The sequence below is a fragment of the Parasteatoda tepidariorum genome, chromosome 9 (genome assembly GCF_982258835.1).
Source record: "Parasteatoda tepidariorum strain Cologne lab strain chromosome 9, Ptep-v5.0, whole genome shotgun sequence".
Lineage (NCBI taxonomy): Eukaryota > Metazoa > Arthropoda > Arachnida > Araneae > Theridiidae > Parasteatoda > Parasteatoda tepidariorum.
In genome coordinates this window covers 31,860,083-31,881,830 of record NC_141763.1, presented here as the reverse complement: position 1 = coordinate 31,881,830, position 21,748 = coordinate 31,860,083, and the positions used below count along the sequence as shown (strand labels likewise).

The 21,748-nt window shown below is 28.6% G+C and overlaps 1 protein-coding gene across 2 annotated transcripts in view; it reads left to right on the top strand.

Annotated features, from left to right (window-relative positions):
- LOC107442050 (laminin subunit alpha-1) overlaps positions 1 to 21,748 on the top strand; it is a 111,954-nt gene that overhangs the window by 40,041 nt on the left and 50,165 nt on the right. Inside the window, exons 6-23 of one of the 2 annotated variants that reach the window (XM_016055505.4) lie at positions 250 to 369; positions 483 to 572; positions 2,334 to 2,451; positions 2,528 to 2,646; positions 5,056 to 5,217; positions 8,069 to 8,113; positions 11,318 to 11,473; positions 11,563 to 11,703; positions 12,940 to 13,095; positions 13,193 to 13,294; positions 14,041 to 14,255; positions 14,946 to 15,057; positions 15,571 to 15,684; positions 16,550 to 16,776; positions 18,854 to 19,062; positions 19,843 to 19,949; positions 20,603 to 20,780; positions 20,870 to 20,976. In XM_016055505.4, the coding sequence (XP_015910991.1) occupies positions 250 to 369; positions 483 to 572; positions 2,334 to 2,451; positions 2,528 to 2,646; positions 5,056 to 5,217; positions 8,069 to 8,113; positions 11,318 to 11,473; positions 11,563 to 11,703; positions 12,940 to 13,095; positions 13,193 to 13,294; positions 14,041 to 14,255; positions 14,946 to 15,057; positions 15,571 to 15,684; positions 16,550 to 16,776; positions 18,854 to 19,062; positions 19,843 to 19,949; positions 20,603 to 20,780; positions 20,870 to 20,976 (2,478 nt within the window). The remainder of the gene's footprint in view (positions 1 to 249; positions 370 to 482; positions 573 to 2,333; positions 2,452 to 2,527; positions 2,647 to 5,055; positions 5,218 to 8,068; positions 8,114 to 11,317; positions 11,474 to 11,562; positions 11,704 to 12,939; positions 13,096 to 13,192; positions 13,295 to 14,040; positions 14,256 to 14,945; positions 15,058 to 15,570; positions 15,685 to 16,549; positions 16,777 to 18,853; positions 19,063 to 19,842; positions 19,950 to 20,602; positions 20,781 to 20,869; positions 20,977 to 21,748) is intronic. The other variant, XM_016055506.3, reaches the window with a different exon arrangement.

Here is a 21,748-nt window from a genome sequence, read left to right as displayed (position 1 = left end):
GAAATTCTTCACTTTATTGCTTTTCTTTGGCATTGCTTTCATTCAAATGCAGTAAAATGTCCCTCAATATATTTTCCACGAAGTTCGTCACTTTATTGCTTTTCTTTGGCATTGCTTTCATTAAAGTTCAATAAAATGTCCCTTAAAGTGTTTTTCCACGATGTTCTTCCCCTTATTACTTTCCACTGTCATTGCTTCACTAACTAATTTACTGATTTGTTTCATTTTCCAATTTTATTTTTGATACAGGAATTTACGAAAGCCAGGTACGTAAGATTGAGGCTGCAGAAAATTAAGACTCTTCATGCTGATTTGATGACTATGCAGATAAAAAATCCTGAAAATACTGACAAAGCTGTTTCAAGAAGAGTGAGTATCAAATATTTATCTGCAGATACTTTTTAGTTCAATGGTATCTAAAAATATTTAATGTTCATATATCATTCATAGAAATAGTACAACCATATCTTTATTTTTTCTAGTACTTCTATTCCATAAAAGACATTTCTGTAGGTGGTCAATGTGCTTGTTCAGGACATGCTGCTACTTGTGTTTCAGATCCTGTAACTGGGGTAACTCCATTTATATAATCATTTAAAAGAAAAGGAATTTTTTTTAACACAAGATAAAATCTTATTTGTTCTGTAACATATTTATGTATCTTATTTTAAATATTTAAAATATGCAAAGACATTCTATGTATACATTATTATACTGTATGTATACGTTATTATATTAATAGTTTGAAACTTTTTTTTGTCACTTTTTATACATATTAAGGATAAAACAAACAATGAATTTGCAATAATATAACATATTTGCATAATAAGTTACACCTTGAATTCTTTTTTTTATTGCTTATAAATTTTGTTTTAGCATAATCTATTTAACTGGAATGTAATTATGTTGCAGTAAAACCTATTTAAATGTTATGCTAGCCAACATTTAAATTCAAATATAATAAAAGTCTATATTTAAGATAATACATCTACATTTAAGACAATTCTAAAACAGGTGAAAATTTAAATGAATTACAAAAATGAACAGCTTGTATTCACTCTGGAATTTATAAAAAGCTGCGTGCACAAAAATTATTGAAGTGTGCTTAAAAATAGGTTAGAGTACCATGAAACACGTTTTCCTAGAAAAAGAAAAAAACTTTATTTACTTATTTATTTTATTTCTTGCAAAAATACTTAATATGAATTTCTTTTACACGGATATTTAATTTTTCTCTAATAAGCAAAGAAAGTTCACACAATTTTGACTGGCAAAAGTTGAAAAAAAGAAATATAAAACACATTTGTTGTAGCCAAATTTAAATTCATATAAATTTTAGCAATCTAAATTTTATTTAATTCCCTGATATCAACTGAACTATTTCTAATTGGTAAATTTAATTGATGATAAAAAATTTCATTTGCTTAAAAAAATATGAAGATGGTAATAAAAGTCGACATGCTTTAAGAGAGCTCAAAAATAGGCGCCCATTCTCAAGACTCGACAAGCGGGAATGAGGAAAACCAAAGTGATTTCAAACAGAAAACGTAAGTTGCACACGAAAAAAAAAAATATATCTCTAATTTTTCGTGATATTAAATAAATACCAATAAGAATTCTCATTCTTTATATTCCTATCAAATTGTAGAAAAATCTTTATTTAAAAAAATTATTGTGTCATTTTTTTATGTAAATGTTTTGTTGTGCAACTTTATTTAACATTTAAAATTTCGCATTAGTTTTCAATTTCTGCATTAATTTTGAATTTTTATATCATAGATAGATTTGTAAGGTTGATTTTAATGTAAAAGCAACCTTTATCACAAAATACCAACAAGATTTATAAATAATTACCAAATACACCATGCAAGCTTGAAACGATGTTAAATTTAACTATGCTAGGTTCACGTTAAGCTTGCATAAACAGCCCGCCCTTTGGTATCGAAATTGAATCTAAAAACATTGCACATCCTCATTAAAAAATTTTGCGTTTGAATATTTTAGCACACAAAGATAAAAAAAAGTTCAAAAACAAAATTTGCTGTAAAAGCTGAGAATATGTTTTTCTTTTTTTTTTTTTTTTTTTTTTTTGGTGAAGGTTTAGGCTTGCTTTTATTCAATCGTTAAGCAATAATATTGACTTCTTCACGTTTCTTTTTGTTTGAATAATAATCAATCAATCAACCTTATAGTGTCAATAAATAAATTATTAAATAAAAAACCTTGAATACAACATTTGCTGTAAGGTTGGGATGTATCTGGGATCAATTTTAAAAAATAGTATTTATTTCAGATTTTTCTTGGATTGTTATTATGCATTGTTTTTTTTACAGAAACTTCAATGTCAATGTGAACATAACACATGCGGTGACAATTGTGATAAATGCTGTCCATTATACAATCAGAAACCATGGAATCAAGGAACTAGCAACAGCGCTGCAGTTTGTGAACGTGAGTTGACCCCTATTATTAGAATTAAAACTCAGATGCTTGTCTCAAAACATTAATTAAAAAATTATTATTTTAGAGTGCCAGTGTTATGGTCATTCAGATCAATGCCATTACGAACAAATCGTCGCTGACAAGCGTCTAAGCATTAATGTTCATGGGCTATATAAAGGTGGAGGAGTCTGTGATAAGTGCAAAGTATGAATGTCTATTTGCATTTTTTTCTCTTGAATATCTTGCATTGTCTGAGCACGCTTTTTGATTACATTTTCATCTTATTAACAGTATACCCTGTACCAGTTTTAAACTTAAACACCCACTTTTTCTTTCAGACAGCTCATATGATCTCAGAGGTAAAGGGTTTTTCGTCAACAACACCCTTACTATATTTTTTAAAATCCTTTTTCTGGAATAAAGTTAAAAGAAAATAGCAGTAGTAATTTATTTACGTCGCACTAGAGCTGTACTAGAGCAATTTTGAGTTTACGACTATCAATGTTCAACTCCGTAACCTTGTAATTTCGAACCCGATACAGAAGACAAAGTAACTTCTAGATCAATTGGAATTAACTAGCCTTCGTGGAGTAATTTTTGATGGAACTGTACGCATTGCCGTTACATGGAGTAGAAAAACATGAAAAACCACCTACGCTTAGCCCGACGGCAAGGGGATTCTAACCCATAATCCGTCTACCAATGAGGATATTTTATGTCAGCATTGTCGTCTTTGTGAGTGGCGAACGGAATTCGTATCAACCAGCTACCGCTGGAATTCGAACTTGGATCACCTCCTTGTTAGGTGAATATTCTGTCCTCTGAGCCACAGTGGTTCACAATCGACCATCTAGGAAACATCCTATAGAAGATTATCCGAAGACATGCCATCATCCCAATTGTGTTCCTTAGTAGAGGGGATGGCACCCCTGTTTTGGTAGCACGACAACCTGCAAGCGAAGTCGAGCACTTTATGGTAGATCAGTTCAACGAGAACTGATACCTTTGCAGGCTGATTAAAGCCATTCGGTGTTCTGAGAACCGTCTCTTTACGATCATTTATTTCCACTATCTGACTAAAAAAAAGATACACATTAGAGATCGTAAATTAATATTTAACTAAGATAAATACAAAAAAAGTACGAAACGTTGATATAAATAGAAAACGTTATCGAGTTCTAATCATTTTCCAGAGAAGGAAAGTGAGATTAAAAAACATCAAGAATTATGTAATTGCTGCAGAAGACAGAGAGGAGTTGAATTGTATTGATTAGGATCAGTTTTGCGTTTCATTCGTCAATCAACTTTATATTTTCTTAATCTCGTCATCAGGATTCGGCAGATTTCAGCAATGTTTTTGCCTTCTCTTCCGTTAAATAATAAATTGGGATTCCCGAAGTCTTTACTTTATTTTTGACAAGAATTCTAACTATACATGTGAAATGTAATAATTAATGAACACTCTGTATCTGTGATTCGTTGTAAAGTTTTTGGATTTAACTATATGAAAAAAAAGTACCATCCGATCAATAGTTTCTACTTCTGTTTCTCCGTTTACCTCAGAACAAGGTATAACAGAAATGCGCCTCTTCCCGTGTAATTTTAAGCCAGATGATGTGCCCTAGACCCCCTGGAAGTTTCTCTCAACAGTTATGCATCCCCCTGCTTTCGTTTTTTAAATTTTACATTTTGACAAAAAATAGAATATAAATGCCATTTTAAAAAGAAATCTGTAGCTTTAGGAGCAAAGCTAATTTCAGATTTGAAATCTCCACACCCGAATTAGGCAAGATCAGGTATTTGTATAAATTCAAGAAAAAATTTGTTCCCAGGTGTTATACTTAATATTTCTTGATTTAATAGTCGAATTTCAGTAGAGTATTTTCAAATGAGCTAGTTAATAATAATATGATATTAATTATCATGTCAGTATATCGTACTTACTCTGAATAAACATAATTTTTTTTAAACAATATCGATTTTCCGAACTCAAAATATGGGATGGCTGCAATTTTAAAAATGCAACTCAACTAGTCCCCTCCGAATATCAGTCTTTTTGGTCTTAGCAAAATCTAACTTCGCAAAATCAAAAGCTTTTTGCTTGCAATTTTAAAAATCATTTATCCCCTTCCCCCCCAAAAAATTGAACAACAAAAATAATTCATAAATACTACGTAATATTTTTTTAAATTATTTTTTTATTATTTAACTTTAAGTTTGCAGGGGGGAAAAAAACGAAATTCGAAGAATTAAATTCAATAATTTCGTAATTTTGTGTTCTTGAAATTCATTACTTGTATGAAAATGAAAGAATAATTACCAAAAAATAAGCATTCAAAAATACAACTATTTAGGTCTGAAAGTCTTGTAAATTAAGTAGGTAAATCTCTTATTTCATCCCTATAAAAACTCTTAACTAAAATACTCTATCCAATAAAAAAAATCGCTAAAGTCGGATAATTTCATCTAAATCACGAATTCACGACAACTTAATTATTGTTGCATTTCAAAATTAAGCTTTAAGATAGCTACCTTATTCTGAAATGATGCTTTTATATCAAATAATCACTTATGTATCACTGAAGACTTTTCTTTCATGAAATAATTTTCTAGCATCATACAACTGGAATCAATTGTGAGCAATGTGAAGATGGCTATTATCGCCCATCAAATGTTCTAAGAAATCACACTAGACCTTGCAGAAAGTGTCAGTGCACTGGTGTTGGAATGACAGGATTCTGTGTTAAAGATGATTCCCATTTAATGGAAGGACTGGTATGACTTTATAACTCTAATCTCAATAATTCTTTATCATTTATTTCATTTATTAAATAATGCGTCAAGAAAAATTCTTGATTAATCATGTACAATTATAAATATAAGATTCATTATTTCTGAAATAAGTTTCATTATATAAATATGTTTCTCATTGTTCAAACTAACACATTAACTATTACTAGTTATTCCATTTAAGGTAAGTTTAGTTAATTTGTAGCGGGTCAAATTTTTATTAAAAATTCTTGTGACTGCTGGATTGTATTAAGGTGTAATTTTTCTTAGTTTAACTCATTATTACTAATTTAAAGAATTTCAAATTACGTTTTAAAATGGAGAATTTAAGCTTGGTTTAATAAAATTTAATTCTTTTTATTTTTTAAAATTTCTATAATCTAAAATAATGTTTGAAGCCTAATTTTTGTTAAATTCTAATAATATGTCTGCGTAGTACAATTCTAAGTTAATTGCAGAAAAATAAAATTCAATAGCTATCTTTTTAAAAAAGTTATAAAATATGAAATGCATTAAAAGAGGCTAATATAGCAATAAAAAATTAATTTTTCTTTTAAAGATATTTATACTTTCTTGTTAAAAACATAGACTATTATTACAATCATTTGATCATACAGAACTTACAATATAATTTTACAATAAGTCAAATATATATTCCTACTCGAATTTAGAATAAAAATCTACAATTCGTTTAATATTGCACATGATTAGCAATCTTTTTTGGTAAATAGTCAAGATAATTGACAGATTAAAAATAAAAATGTGAATTTATAAAGAATTTAATCATTAGTTAAGGATTTTTAGATATTTGTTTACACAGACATATTCATAAATATCTGATGCCAGAGAAATTTTGATTTATTTCATTCAGAAACAGGGTGTTTCATAATGACAGCCCTTAGTACATATTTTTAAAATCCTTGTCAAGAATAAAATGAAAAATTAGAGCTTGCAGATTTATATTCAATAGAGGAGAAGAAAAAAAAAACGGCTAGAAAAACCCAGTGAATTGTTAAAAAAGGAAATAGAGGATGAATAAAGACATCGAAAACTGTTTGATTGCGTTAAAAAATTGAAAGGAGGTTAAAGGCAATAAATGGAAAGCCTTCAAATTTCATCCAGTAACCTAACTGGTTTTGATGTTTCAATCTCGTCTACCTTGTGAATGATTTCTCAGATTTTAATAGCGCTTTTCTATTTCTCACAATTAAATATTATTTGTGCAATTTTTTTTTACTTCATTTTTGGCAAGGATTCTAAATAGACTCATAATAGGCGATATGATTTCATTTCTCAAAATCAGCAGCAAACTGTTCTTGTGCTAAAAAAAACTACAAGCAAAATTAGGATTCATGCAAGCATTTTTTAAAGCGGAATTATAATACATTTTGCGTGACTTATTGCAATAAAACGGTCACTGAATGGAAAATATTAAAAACTTATACGCGTAAGAAAGTTTAAATATAGAAATGAACTATTTCGAATGTGTCGATCGTAATAATATCGTATTTAAAATACCTAGCTTACAGAAACGATGTGGAAATTGCCTGTCAGGTAGAGAAACAACCAACTGTAACAATTGCCGAAAAAACGATTAGAAAATGACGTTGATTTACGATGGCATAGTCCCGAATTGAATGCATCGAAAATTCACGACAACTAATGTTCAACTACGTAGCCTTGTAATTTTGAACCCAATCCAGAAGACAAGGGAACTTCAGGATCAAGTATTGGGAGAAATTTGTCTTCGTCGAGGACATTTTGATGGAACTCACCATCATTTGCGTTTCATGGAAGGAAGACCATGAGTACCTCCTACGGTTAGCCTGACGGCAAGGGAATTCTAACCCATGATCTGTTTACTACTGAGGATATTTCTGTATTATATATGATATATATATATGATATATATGATATATATTGTAGCCAGTGCAAGCCGGATGCGAAATTCGTACTGATCAGCCATTGCCGGAATTCGAACCCGGTTCACATCATTGGAAAGCGAACGCTCTATCCCCTGAGCCATCACGGCTCCAAAAAAGTATTAGTCAAATTTAAAATTCATGCGTTATTATTACATTATACTAAAAATATCGTTGCATTAAAAACTATAAGAAAAAGACATAACTGCCGATAAAATTGTCGGAATATGATGTGGATTAACGATGGGATAATCGTTAATAAAGCACTTCAAAAAGTGATTACTCAAATTTGAAATTCAGATGTCGAAATATCTTATTAAAGAACCGGGAAGTTAAAAAATCACATTAAAACGGCCGAAAATTCAATATACCCCAACCAAACAGCGAGGTTGATTTATGACAGAATCGTCGCGAACTGAGTACGTTAAAAAATTATTGCTTGAATTTGAAATTCATTCACGTGACATAATAAAATCATATTGAAAATATTGGAATATGTAAAATTACTTGAAAAAGGACGGAAAAAATATCGAAAAACCAGATTGTCAGGAGTTACTAGCAATTTTTTCTATTGCGTTTTTCTGTAACTTGCATTTGACTTTTTTTTCCCCTTTAACTTTTTAACTAGCAATTTTCTACTTGTCTACGAAATCGCACCCTGGCCGTTGATTATCAAACACTCTGTGTATTATCTCCAAGAAATAGATTTTAAATCCGGATGATACTTATTTTCTGTATTTTCTCTTAATTTTATCTGCAACTTTTAAATTGACATTTCTTCTCTTAAATGTTAAGAGATAGTTTTTTAACATATTAAAAACTTACTTGTGCTTGCTAAAGTATATATTTTAAATATTTATAAGAAAAAATTGTATTTATCTTGAAAACTCAATTTTGTATTTCATATTATTTAGAAACCAGGGTCTTTCGTTATTTCCAGTTTCTCATTTCAATGTGGGGTAAGGTGGAAGTTTATTTTTAACTTTAATGCTTCTAGACCTATGCCTGCTTGCCTGATATTTTGTCTGAAACTATATGTAGAGAAGCTGCACTGTAGACACCACTTTTTATGTTCTTCGCATGTAATGAGCTTTGTATTGTGTTGTGCATGTTGATTGTGCCATGCCATGAAAGAAAAAAAAACATTTAAAAGAATATTTTATTCTTAAATTTTATGACTGATCTTTTCCTTTATGTAGCACTTTCCTCGTGAGTGTTTTTGTAGTTCGCACTTTTATTTTTTTTAAAAATATTGTATTACTAAAAGCATAGTGTTTTCTTTAAAAAAACAAGTCGTATGTTTTCCTAAAACTATAGCAGCATGCTTTTCTGTGGCTTTCTGTTTTAGATGTGTATTTTCTTTATTAGGGCAAAAAAATTTTTTTCTATGTTTTGTGTTTTTAGAGTGTTTAGTTCTTTTTACTTACATTTAGTCCAACTAAGCATTTTAAAATGTTTTTAGTCTATTTATTGCATTAACTGCTCTCAATGTATCAAAGGGAAACTATGAGTTTACTTTAGTTTATTTTCTCAAAAATTAAAACATGTTTTGATAATAATTTTTAATTCTTTGTGCTTTTATTTCTTTTTTATTATTATTCACTTGTTATTATGTATGTTTCATCCTGTTCATAGATATTTCAAGGTGATTCTAAGTAATTTTTTACTTTATTTTTTTTAAAAAAAGCTTTTTATAGAATTGAAAAAATTACGCAAAAAATTAATATTTACTTATTTTAAATGTTTTTGTGATAGCTTTATTTTATGCCTTTTAATCTATACATATTTGATTTACTTTTTGTAATAATTTTTTAATGTTTTCATTCTATTTCATTGCTCTTTTTATACTTGTATTCGTTTTTTGTATAATTTAATTCGTATTTTGTTGGAATGGATCTGAATTTGCAAATTTTTAAGGTGCATTATAAAATAATTTTAAAGTTTTCTATGCATAAAATTACTGAAGAAAACTATTTATATTTTTGTTTTCATTTAGAACTTCTATATTCTTAATATAGAAGTGATGAAAATATTCCATATTCTTAAGAGTACATTCAAATAAACTATTATACTGTTTTGAATATGTTTCATAACAGAAATCATATATTTTATTATAATTTTCAATTGAAATGAGTTCTTTGAATTTTTTAACTCAATAAATAAGAATTGAAGGAAGATTGTATTAGATACAAAAATTTATGCACAATAATTACATCAAATCCCATTAAATATAATCGTTAATTAATTATGTCAAAATATGCAGCTGTTAATGTCCTAAATGTAGTTTGTTATGCAACTAGTAATACTATTTTGAACTTTTCCACTTCATAGATATGTCAATTTTTATTTTTTAAATTATTTTAAACTCTGTTTATTAAATTAAAAAAAATCCTTTACTCTGATTTTAAATTATTCTTTCTTTTTTTCCATTCTTTATTCCAATTCTTTTATCACTCTAAATTAGTTTTGAATTTTCAAAAATTTTTTTGCAAAATTATGTTTCGTTAAAGTAAATCTTTATCTTTTTTTTTGAAATTGGAATATGTTATAACCGCTCTCAACATTCTAAAAAATGCTTTGAAGTCAAAGCTTTAAGAAATGTGCATTTTTTCCAGGAAGTGAGCATTGCAATTCCAAGGATTAAAAATTAATGTACAATGCTTCAAAAAATGGACCACCCTGAATAACTTTAGTTCCAATGATCAGATCTTTACGTTCTAGCACTTAATCTTAATGGTTCAAGGGGGTAACCTCAAATATGTTGATTAATTGGCGCAGACGATATTTTAAGTTACAAAATCAAACACAGAAGCATACTCTCTCTAAATAAACATATCTTTCTTTCAACGGATTCTGATTTCTGACCCCCAAAATATCGGGGGTAGCCCCAATCTAGGAAATATGGTGCCCATAGTTTTGTCAGGAGAGCAATTCTATCTTTGAACCCCTTAATGTTAATTTTACTTTTTGCGTATTTCACCATATCTTGAGAACTTTTTCACTAAATTGAAAATATTTTGCCCACATTTGTAAAATTCGCTTCTCCAAAGATAATTCTGTGCAAAGAGTAAATTTTTTGTAAATATTCATTATTTTTATAATTTTATTTAATAATAGTCGAAAAATTTTTGAATTCTAAGGTATAAATTTTTTACATCACCTTAAAGTAAACAATTTTACATGGCGAAATCGGTTGAATAGTGTTTGAGAAATCGAACTTTTACGATTACAACTTTTTCAAAATTCGTTTTCTCAGGAACTATTCGATCGATTTCACTCAAATTTTGCATTTTGCCACGTAAAATTACGTGATTAAAAATGATGCAAAAGATGTGCACCTCACTATTCAAAACTTTTTTTGACTATTATTAAATAAAATTATAAAAAATACGAAATATTTACAAAAAATTTATTTTTTGCACTGGATTATGTTTGGGCAAACGAATTTTAGAATTCTGTGCAAAAAATTTTTCAATTCGCTTTAAAAGTTCTCGAGTCATAGCGAATGGCTCAAAAAATGAAATTAACGTTAAGGAGTCCAAACTCTGAAAAGCTCTCTAAACCTAACTATGGGGACCATATTTCACAGATACCGGCTGTAACTTATATTTTAGGAGACAGAAATCCGAATCCATTGAAAAAAATATTTATTCAGGGAAAGTACTTTTTTGTGTCTGATTTCGTAACTTAGAATATCGAGATAATTAATTCGAACTAACTAATTAATTTCGTAACTAATTAATTAGCATATTTGAGGTAAACCCCTCTAACCATTAAGATTGAGTCACAAAACTTAAAAAAACCGATCATTAGATCAAAAGTTATTCAGTGTGGCCCTTTTTTTCGGCTCACTGTACACTATATAATCTGTACCATCGTGTTATGTTTCTAAAAATGTTAACTCTGATTCATATGCATTTTATTCTGAATGCGACGAGAAACAAATACGTACAACAATAAAACACAAATATTGCTATATCTCATTCTAATCAGATGGGATTGGAATAATCAATATTAATTTTATTATTAATATTCTCCTTACATGCCTGTTATCTTGAATGGACATAAAAAATTATCTCAATTATTTCTAGTGAAGAAATTTAATGTCAGTATTTAAACCTTACATGCAAGTAGCATGGAAATTAATTTTCTACATTTTACAGGAACCAGGTGACTGTTTCTGCAAAACTGGATTTTCTGGAAAAAATTGTGATGAGTGCGATATTGGATACAAAAACTACCCGTCATGCGAACCATGTCCTTGTTATACTGCTGGTACTGTTGGGAGTTCCATATGTGAAGGCGAATGCATATGCAAAGTACAATTAAAATTTATAGCTGCATCCTGTTATATTTCTTTAATATAAATCTAGCCTTTGCTATAGTTATATTTTAATTTTTTTTTTAGACTCATGTAGAAGGCTCTAGATGTGACAAATGCAAGCAAGGCTACTATCACCTATCTCCAGATAACCCTGATGGATGCTCACAGTGTTTCTGTTTTGGAATCACTGATGAGTGCACTGAGTCTGATTGGGGTGTTAACATTGTAAGGCAAGCTCTCGTTTATTTTGCTTTATGAATAAAATTTTTTTTAATGTTTTTAACTGAATTATAATATTATTTCATTGCCCGGGATAGTCTAGTTGGCAGGGCTCTGGACTCTCATTCGTGAGAACGGGAGTTTGAATCTAGCCGGCCGAAGACTCCCTGTGTGGTAAATGGTGATTGGTGCACGTTAAATCTGTAGAGTCACAAAGTCCACCATGTTCCCATAATAAATTATACCTCTGAGGGTACTGAATTGGAGATTGATCGTTCCCCGGTTCAGGTCAAAATTACAATATGTGGGTGAATGAATGGATGTAAGAATGGGTCAGCCCTATAAGCGGGTGAGGTGTATGGGTGTGGCAGAGAGCAAATTCTTGGCCATAGATGGCGCCACAAGAAAGCAAAAACAATCGCACCCTCTCTGCCTTAATGGCTGACGACAACAACAACATTATTTATTTCATTAATTTTCCTAATCCAGATCCAGATAATCATAGAGGTATACTTTAATAAATACCTATAGAGATATTGTATATGAAGAAAAAGAGGCATTAAGTTTTAAAACAAACGCTATCTATACCATGAAATTTTGAGATAATCTAGAAAATTATTTATTTTTTTCTTAAAAGGAATAGATCTAATGCTATTTATATAATTAACACCTTATTCAAACATAACTTACATATAATATACAAATATATAGTGTCAAAAAATGGATTATCTTGAATAACTTTTGATCTATCTAATGAGCGAATTTTTGCATTCTAGGACTCAGTCTTAATGGTTCGATAGGGTGACCTCAAATATGCTAATATATAAGTGTAGGCAATATTTCCCAGATTGCAGTTACCCCTTATATTTTAGGGGTCCGAAATATTTTAGCATATTTTAGGTCATCCTCTCGAACCATTAGGATTGAGTACTAGAATGTGAAAATCTCATCATTAGATTAACATATATTCCAGATAGTTCATTTTTTTAGTACATAGTACAAATATTATGCAGTATGATTTAATACTTTGTTGATACAGTTCTTCAACAATACAGTATATCAATAAAAAAATAAATTTTAATTGTTAAAAACTAGAAAGTAAATTAGAAATATATTCAAGAAATAATTAAGAAATAGTCTTACTTCGTTTGCAATTTGAAAAAATCAGTTCCAATGTGGTCATTAACATTTCATTGCATGACTATTTATCAAAAATATGTATGGTTATAATAATTGTTTTAGGTTCAAAATATTGAAGACTGGCGAGTAACAGACTTGAGAGGAACGCGTATCGTTAAACCAACTCCAGAAAATGGAAATGTTGTTATCGCCAATGATGATGTAACTTCATTTAGCACTTATTATTGGTTAGCTCCACCAGATTATTTAGGAAAAAAGGTATAAAATAGTCAGCATTGCTAATCTCAAAACATATCTTGCAATTTTGAAACAATATTTTGTTATTTTTTAAAACTTCTATTTTCAACCTTTATAGCTTTATTCCTATGGATCAGACCTGAAATTTACTTTGAGTTATGTAGTTGCTAGAGGGGACACGTCTGGAACATACACTGAAAACGCTGACGTTGTTTTAGAGGTAAAATATAAATAACTTTCAAATCACTTAGCAAATGTAGTCTGCAAAAGTTTATTTCATTTATAAATTTTATTGACTTATTTAAAATTTATAGCAATAGTCTTCAAACTCATTGTTGTCATAGACAGATATGTTGAAACTCTGGGAATAATGCTGTTTATGAATAAGGCTGTTATATTATAACATGTTTTTATTCTGTTGGTTTGAGTCTCCACCTGTTAGAAAAATGGCAGATTTTGTCTTTAGAAATAATGCATATTTGATTCATAATTATTTTGATTTCAAACCATTAAGATAAGTTTTAATTAGTTTTCAGTATAAATGAGTTTAAATTAGTTTTTAAAATTATTTAAAAATTAAACTCATATCAATAAGACACATCTGTATATCAGGATGAGCAGCCAGATTTTTCAACAAAAAATAAGCACCCTTTAAACACTCAAAAAATATTTTTAATCAGTCCCCCCCCCAAAAAAAAATCATAATTAGGTTCTGTGCAGCAATAAAAAATTTTTTCTCCATCATTTAAAGTTCTTAATTTATAAACATAAAATTAAAAAACTATTTTCAAAAGCTTTACATAATCATGATAAAATGGCTAGTTTCTGATAAATATTGCAGAAAAAATTGTGAAAATCATGTATTTTTTGTAATTTTGACAATCGAACAAAATATCTATACTCTCTCATGTAAATAATATTTTGCATGTGTTTCGCTTATTTGTTTTTCAATTTTCAAATTATTAGGGAAATGGCCAGCAGATAGGATACAATTGGGGAATCAGGCCAGAAGAGGATGAGGTGGCCATCTCTATACCTTTGCGTGAACAAGGGTGGTTTCTATTATCTCCACGAGAAGATGGAACTAATTCTGTTACAAGAGAAGACTTCACTTTGATTTTAAATGATTTGACAAAACTTTTAATTCGAGCGAAATTTCACACTGATCAAATCGAAGGAAGGTAAGTATTAATAAAATCAATTGTAGCTTAAATAAGTAAAATTCTGAATTTAAAACCCATAGTTCCGTATATCTGCATGAAGTAATATTTTTTTGTTGCTAAATTTATCAAATTTTTTTCAAATCTGCTTTGATATAGAATGCAATATTTTGATGTTTCTGCAGAAATTTCACACATTTTCTTTAGATTATATTTGTCTTAAAAAGTTATTATCATAAATTATATGATATAAATGTCAATAAATAAATAACATTGCATTTCTGTATTTTTAGGTGCTTTTTTGTGCTATAATTCAATTTTGTTAAAATTTTAGAATAATCAGCTTTTTGTATTTAAATTTAGAATAATTCTATTTACATTTAGAACAAATCCATAGCATTGAAATTCTGATTCCTGCTAAATACCAGTTCTGATACCAAGTAAACTCCTTCATACAGCATTGATACAAACTTGATTGACCTTTGAGGGAACTTACATAAAAAAGAAAATTTTATAATATGGTGGTAAAAAAACAAAAACTAATTTATATGGGCTCACGGTTTAGAAGAAGTACTTTTAAAGCTTTATTCATTAAAGGTTAAATAACAGTTTTCCATAAATAAAAAGAAATCTTTCATTTATATTTCAAATTGAAAATAATTTAATTTTTCTTAATATGAAAACTTTTAATATAGCATTAATGTCTTAAAGGTTGCATAACATTGGAATGGAAGTAGCTTCAAATGATTCCAACAGTTTAAGAAAAATAGGATCAGTGGAGAAATGTTTTTGTCCTCTTGGATACACTGGTTTATCCTGTGAAGTAAGTTTTTCAGTATTATTACATAGATATTTAATGATATAAAGATTGTTAAATTTTCTATTAGGTTATTCAGTATGAAATAAAATTTTAATTACTAAAATGCAAAACTTCATTTTTTAAAGGTCACACTAAGAAAGACTGAGGAGTTCACATTTAATCTTCTACCTCATCTACCATTTTTTTTATTGTTTGAATTATTTTTGAAGAATAATAGCTTTATCAAATTAGAGTCTGCCAAAGTAGCTATAATGAAATTCCATTCTGTGCTACTATTTTATGTTGTGTTAATGACATTTAAAAAAAAAAGTTTTTATTTCATATGGAGCACCCTAATAAATAGCACAATTTTCATCTTGAAAACATAAATGTAACTAAATCATTTAAAGATAAAAAAATTTTACAATTAAAATTCAAATATTAAACAAAATGCTGTTTTGGTGTAAATCATTATATGTAGCAAATATTATTTATACTGAATGTTGATAACACACTCACATTTCTATTATTTTACAGCTGTGTGCCCCAGGATATAAATCAATTACAGGTCCTAAAGTAGGTCACATTTGTGAAAGATGTGATTGTTATAATCATGCAGAATCCTGTGATGGGCCGGATGGACGTTGTGAGGTACTTTGAAAAAAAAAAAACAGATTAATTTGGTTTCTCTATAGTATTTACAATTGCACTATTCTCCTGCTTGCGTTTTTTATGCAGTAAAACATTAATACGTTTCACTTTCAACATTCATACTTTTCCCTTTTTTTATCAATCGTGCTTAAATTCCTCTAATATAAAATTGAATATAGTACTTTTATATCTCTGTTATTACATTCAACTTAATTCAAATATATTGTTTAAATCTTAAATGTTTTGAAGAACTAAAAACAGTTTTTCTCTTTTAAATTTTAACCCTGAAAATTTTGTAAATCAATGTGACTTGAAAGTTATTTATTTTAAGCAAAGTACCTTAATATTTAGTTATGTATTTATAATTCACATAAAAATTTTTTAAAAGAAAAAGTATAGTTTAAGCATTACAAAAATTAATGTTAGAATCCAAAAAGACGAGAATATGTCTCATAAGAAAGTTATGAGACATATTAGCATGATGGTGTGCTGCTTTCCTTTGCAGTACAATAAAAAATGGAGTATGCTCAAACTTTTATATTCTCATTGCTCTTTAAAATTCACCCTGGAAATTGGCAGCATTATTTCAAAAGAAATAAAATTATTATTCACTAATTGTGTTTTAGTTGGCACTTTCACTTAGCAATTTAATTGCACAATTTTTAGGCTTAAAAAATTAAAGCACTAATATAAACAATGATATAATAGAAAAATAAGTGAAAGCTAATACTAAGTTCAGAAGTTAAAGTTGTATGTCTTATACAGTGATGACTGTTGTGCCTTCTTTTTTAAAAAGCTACTTATTGTATCATTATGATATTTATGTCAGTGTTTTGAACGTTTTCATTCTCTTTAAATATTTCAGAATTGCATGCATCACACCACCGGACTAAAATGTGATCGTTGCATTCGAGGTTATTATGGAGATGCAAAAATTGGAACGCCGGATGACTGCAAACCATGTGCCTGCCCCTTAGAAAACCCTGAAAATAATTTTTCCCCTTCCTGTACGGCTATTACAGCGCCATCTGGAGACAGTGATTACATATGTGATAGGTGTGCTGAAGGATATGAAGGCAATAAGTGTGAAAGGTATACTGAATGCACTTGCAAATCATCCCGTCCCAGGACGGGTAAGCAAGATTCTTTATTAATAAAAGCTTAGCATTTTACTAATTCTTCTCTCGGTGATGGTTTAGATTTTTATTTTTTTTGCATACTGACATTATTGCTCTAATATGCAAACTTCTATTAACAATTATAAATATATTATATTGCTAAACATAGTTCATACTTGTAAAGAGTGCCATCTAAACATTATCTTTGTATTTTTAGAATATAAGCCAAAAAGGAAATAACACTTGTCTAAGTATTGGGTATTGCAAACTATTTTTTATTTAATAATGGAATCCAGAATTAAAAGATTTAAAATAAACCTCAAATCTAAATTTAGATTTAAATATGTTAAAATTGACCCTAAAGCTGACCTGAATGCTTTTAAGTATTTATTATCTGACAACAAATAAGAATGTGTGAGAGCTAAGTAGACATTTTATAACTGACCTCAATAATGATTCGTCAGATTTTAATATGCATTTATTTTTCTTATTTAAATATTATTTTAATAACTTTATAAAGTATACGAAACACTTCATTTTTGAAAATTTTTAAATAGATATTTTAAAAAGGGGTAAATACAGAACACCCTATTTAAAAAGATGCTGTTTTTCCAATGTAGTAGAATACAATGAATATATTTTTTTTACTGGACTGAGTGTATCAAAACCTCTTGGAATACATATTCTAGCTGATACATATTCAATGCGTACATAAAAATGCAACCAGTACCAAGAGATCCACTAATATATCTACTAACTCTTACATGAAACCATGGATTATGTTACAAGTTACTATTATAAACACAATTCAAGATATTTACTGTAACTAGGTACACTTTATTCATGAGACATTTTCAAGCAATTATTACTCAAAGTAATGCAAATTCTTTCATTCTTATTGAGTTCCAAATTTCTTCTCTTAATGTAATTTGGGTTGAGCCCCCTAGGGCATGTCATGTTGTCGCATAGTTTATGTAATAAAATTATTTATAGGTTTTATACATCTCAAAAGGTATATAATTATTTAAATGTTTTATACATCTCAAAAGTTTTTAATTACAAAAGAATTAAAAACCTTTAAAAACATCTCTTTCTTGTAACACTTAATAACAGAAATTCCCTTTATAAAACAGTTTAACACATAATTCAAATACAATGACATTAACTTGAATTTGTATGTGAAAGAAAATTATCATACTTGATAAAAAAATAAATTGCATAGTTTCTAATCGAAAGTGATAATGATCCAAGAGAAACAACGCAGTTTATATCAAAAACTGAATCATGAAAAAATTACTATCATTCAATTTCATGAAATTATGAAAGTATTAAGCCAGGAAATCACCAACAATTCGTTAAACTGAGGGAAATTTTTTCATAAAATTTCCAATAACAATAACGTTTTGATCTGTAGCATTTTATGAAAAATAGTTTGGTTTATGAAAATGTTGGTTTATGTTACATACATCATATACCAGGATCAGGTCATCGAAATGAAGATAAGGAAATGATTATCAAACCAATTGTTTAGTTAACTTTCTTTAAATGATTGGATAATTACAAGATTCAGTAGTTGAAGAGAACTGGAAAAAATTCCACTGGCAAAGTTTACAAATTTGAGCTGTCATACTTCCTTTTCCTTCTCACAGACAAAAGGATAATAAGATAGAAAGAATGTGAGAAAAGCTAATAAAGAAGTCTCTCTTTTTTAGAAAAGAAAACTCAGGAAAAGTTTGTGCAAGTTTTGTAATGAAAAAACTATTTTGATTGTTCGAAAAACGTATGAAGTCTGATTTGCTAAAAAGAAAAAGGGTAACGTAAAATCTGAGATAATTTAACATTATCGGTATAGGCAATTTTCATGGATCAGCAGAAAATGAAGTAGGAAGTGAGATAACGTATGAAACGAACAACGTATAACTGGGGTTCTACTGTATATTCTTCGAACAATTATCAAATTTGAGTTATTAATCTTTTGTTTAACAGCAATTAAATATTTATTTTTTGAGGCTTAGCTTTTATTTGAGCTACAAAATAAATTCTGTTAACAGGTGCTCTGATGGCTACTTTGGTAACCCACAGGTTCCAGGTGGGTATTGTCAAAAATGTGATTGCAGTGGCAATGCTGATACATCTGTTAAAGGTTGGTGTGACAGTTTAACTGGGCAGTGTCTTAAATGTCTTGGAAATACTGCTGGTTGGAATTGTGATGAATGTATGCCTGAGCATTTTGGAGATGCATCAAGGCGTTACTGCGAACGTAAGTTTAAAACCAATGTCACTATTATAATATATATAAATATGTATATAAGCATGCGAGTTTGCCAAGATTTTACTGGACAGAAGTGACCTATCCTAATTCACTTCTAGTGGTTCATGTAAAAATAAGTCTCCCAAAATTTTCTATTAAAGTAAAAATAATCAATCAATAAACAGTCTTTTAGGGTAAATATGATTTTACTACACCAATTTTTCTCGCAATAAAATATTTAAATTCTTGTATTCTGGTTTTACATAAATCATATAAATTTAATTTAATTTTTTAGTTGAAATAGTTTCACATACCATAGTTACTTACATAATTACCAAAACTGACCCTCTATATAATTATATGTTCATGATTTTAAGTTCTTAAAGATATAGCTCTTTCATTTTTTTATTGCTTGAATAAATATTGTTGTCGAGGTAAAACCTTCACAATTTTGTATATTTTTAATTAAATCTTTTGCAAGCTGTTGTAATCCACATTTTCTTTATCTTTGACACACATCTGCACTCGCACACACAATTAAAATTCTACTTTTCACAGCCATAGATCCTGGTAACAAATTACGAAAATGTTTACTTTGCATATTGTTATAAATATTAATAGCCAAAAAAATGCCAACATTTGAGCAAAGACAACATAGTAATTTAGGACGAATAAGTCTCAATACTCTTGCTTGACAAAAGTGTGTGAGTGCCATGAGAAAAAGTGTCTCTTTTGATGATGCATAAAGCAAATAATTTGTTTAATTCTAAATTTGTGTTATATTTGCAGCTTGTTCTTGTAATCCCGAAGGATCTTTAAGCTCTCAGTGTGACCTTGTTACAGGACAGTGCATTTGTAAACCTGGTGTCATTGGCAGAACTTGTAATCGTTGTGCTGTAAGTTTTTAATTTAAAAGTTTTTTATACAAATTTCTTTTCAGTTTTAGAAAACTTATATAACTTATTTTCTTTAAATAACAATCACTAAAAACTATGAGTTCATTTGATATCGATTTATTTTTTATTACTTAAAATTCGTAGCGTAAAATGTTAAATTCTTCTGTTTTAAAATAACATGTTAATATCTTAAGAGGGTAAATTTTTTTTAAACAAAATAATATCTGGTATACTGTTAAGGAATTTTTTTATTAGAATTTGCATTCTCACATTTATATCTAGGATTAATAAACTTATTCATTTTATATTAAATAGCAACAATGGTTGCCACATATTTCAAATTACAAATAAATAAATAAGTAGAAAAAATAAAAATAAAAATTCTAATTTCAAAAATTGGAATTGCTATCAGTCCAACACATATAAAAATGAATTAAATGAAATTATAATTTGTTTTCTACTGAAAAATAAACACACATTTAATTGGAAGATATTGTATATGGTACATTATATTGTAAATTTCATTATAACAGTTTAAAGAACACTATATCATAATGAAATAAAATTACTTCCTGAAAAACAAATTTTTTCAATTTGTGAAAATTTATTTAAAAATAATTTAGTTTTTGCATTTTAAATAAATTATTTTAAAGGACGGGTATGGAAATCTTGAAGCTGGTTGTGAACCATGCAATTGCAACAGAATTGGTTCTCATTCAGAAGTGTGTGACCCATCATCAGGCCATTGCAGTTGCAAACCAGGAGTTTTTGGCACAACATGTGATTCATGCCTGGAAGGTTATTATGGATTTTCTAGCCGTGGCTGTCAAGGTATACTTTTGATTGTTAGACAATGGTGATACTTATGAAAATAAAATTTATTGAAATGGAAACTGAAGAGTGTTAATTTCTCTTTGCAGAATGTAGGTGTGATCGATTGGGCTCAGTAAATTTACAGTGCAATGAAAATAATGGACAATGTTCATGCAAACCACATGTCATTGAAAGAGCTTGTGATCGCTGCCAAGTAATACCAAATATTACTTATTTTGCTATTCTTAGTATATTTTTTTAATAGCGTGTTGGATACGAATGAGAAAAAGGTACAACCTAGGTACATTATATAATATATGCTATGTGGTAACTCTCTATCTAAATTGATTGCACCAGAATTTCACTAGCATTACCCCAATGATCAATGCATAGAAAAGAATGACATTATGCATGATAAAGATAATAAAGAGTTATAAAGCCTTAATTGATATTTAAAAAACCACTGGTAGTAGGCAAAAGCAAAGAGCTTATTTTCTGTATCTCTCTCTCCATATATATATTAACCCAGGACTTGAACAATGAGAAGCAGGCAAGATTGTGTTAGAGAGATCAGGCTAGCTATAGAAAGTAGTTCGTTTTATGTCCTTTTAACTGTCTTAACTAATTCAAAAATTTGACTCAAAACGGTAATTTTAAAGAAGTTATTAAATCTTCTTTATCAAACTTTTAATGTGCAAAAATAAATAGATAATTTAATCACAGTGTAGTTTGCTGCTTTAAAATTTCTTTCTTCGGTTATATTTTTCTTTATTAGTAAAAATAAGTATAAAAAAATGTTATAAATCTATTGATTTATTAAAAACATTGTGTAATCACAATGTCAAATCACAAGGATTATAGTATTTAATATAACAAAAATGATACATTGCATTAATTTGTAATATGTGTAATAATATATGTTAATATATCTCATGAGAAAAATATTCTTTTGGTATATTCTGCAATTTTTGATAGCCCATCAGAAG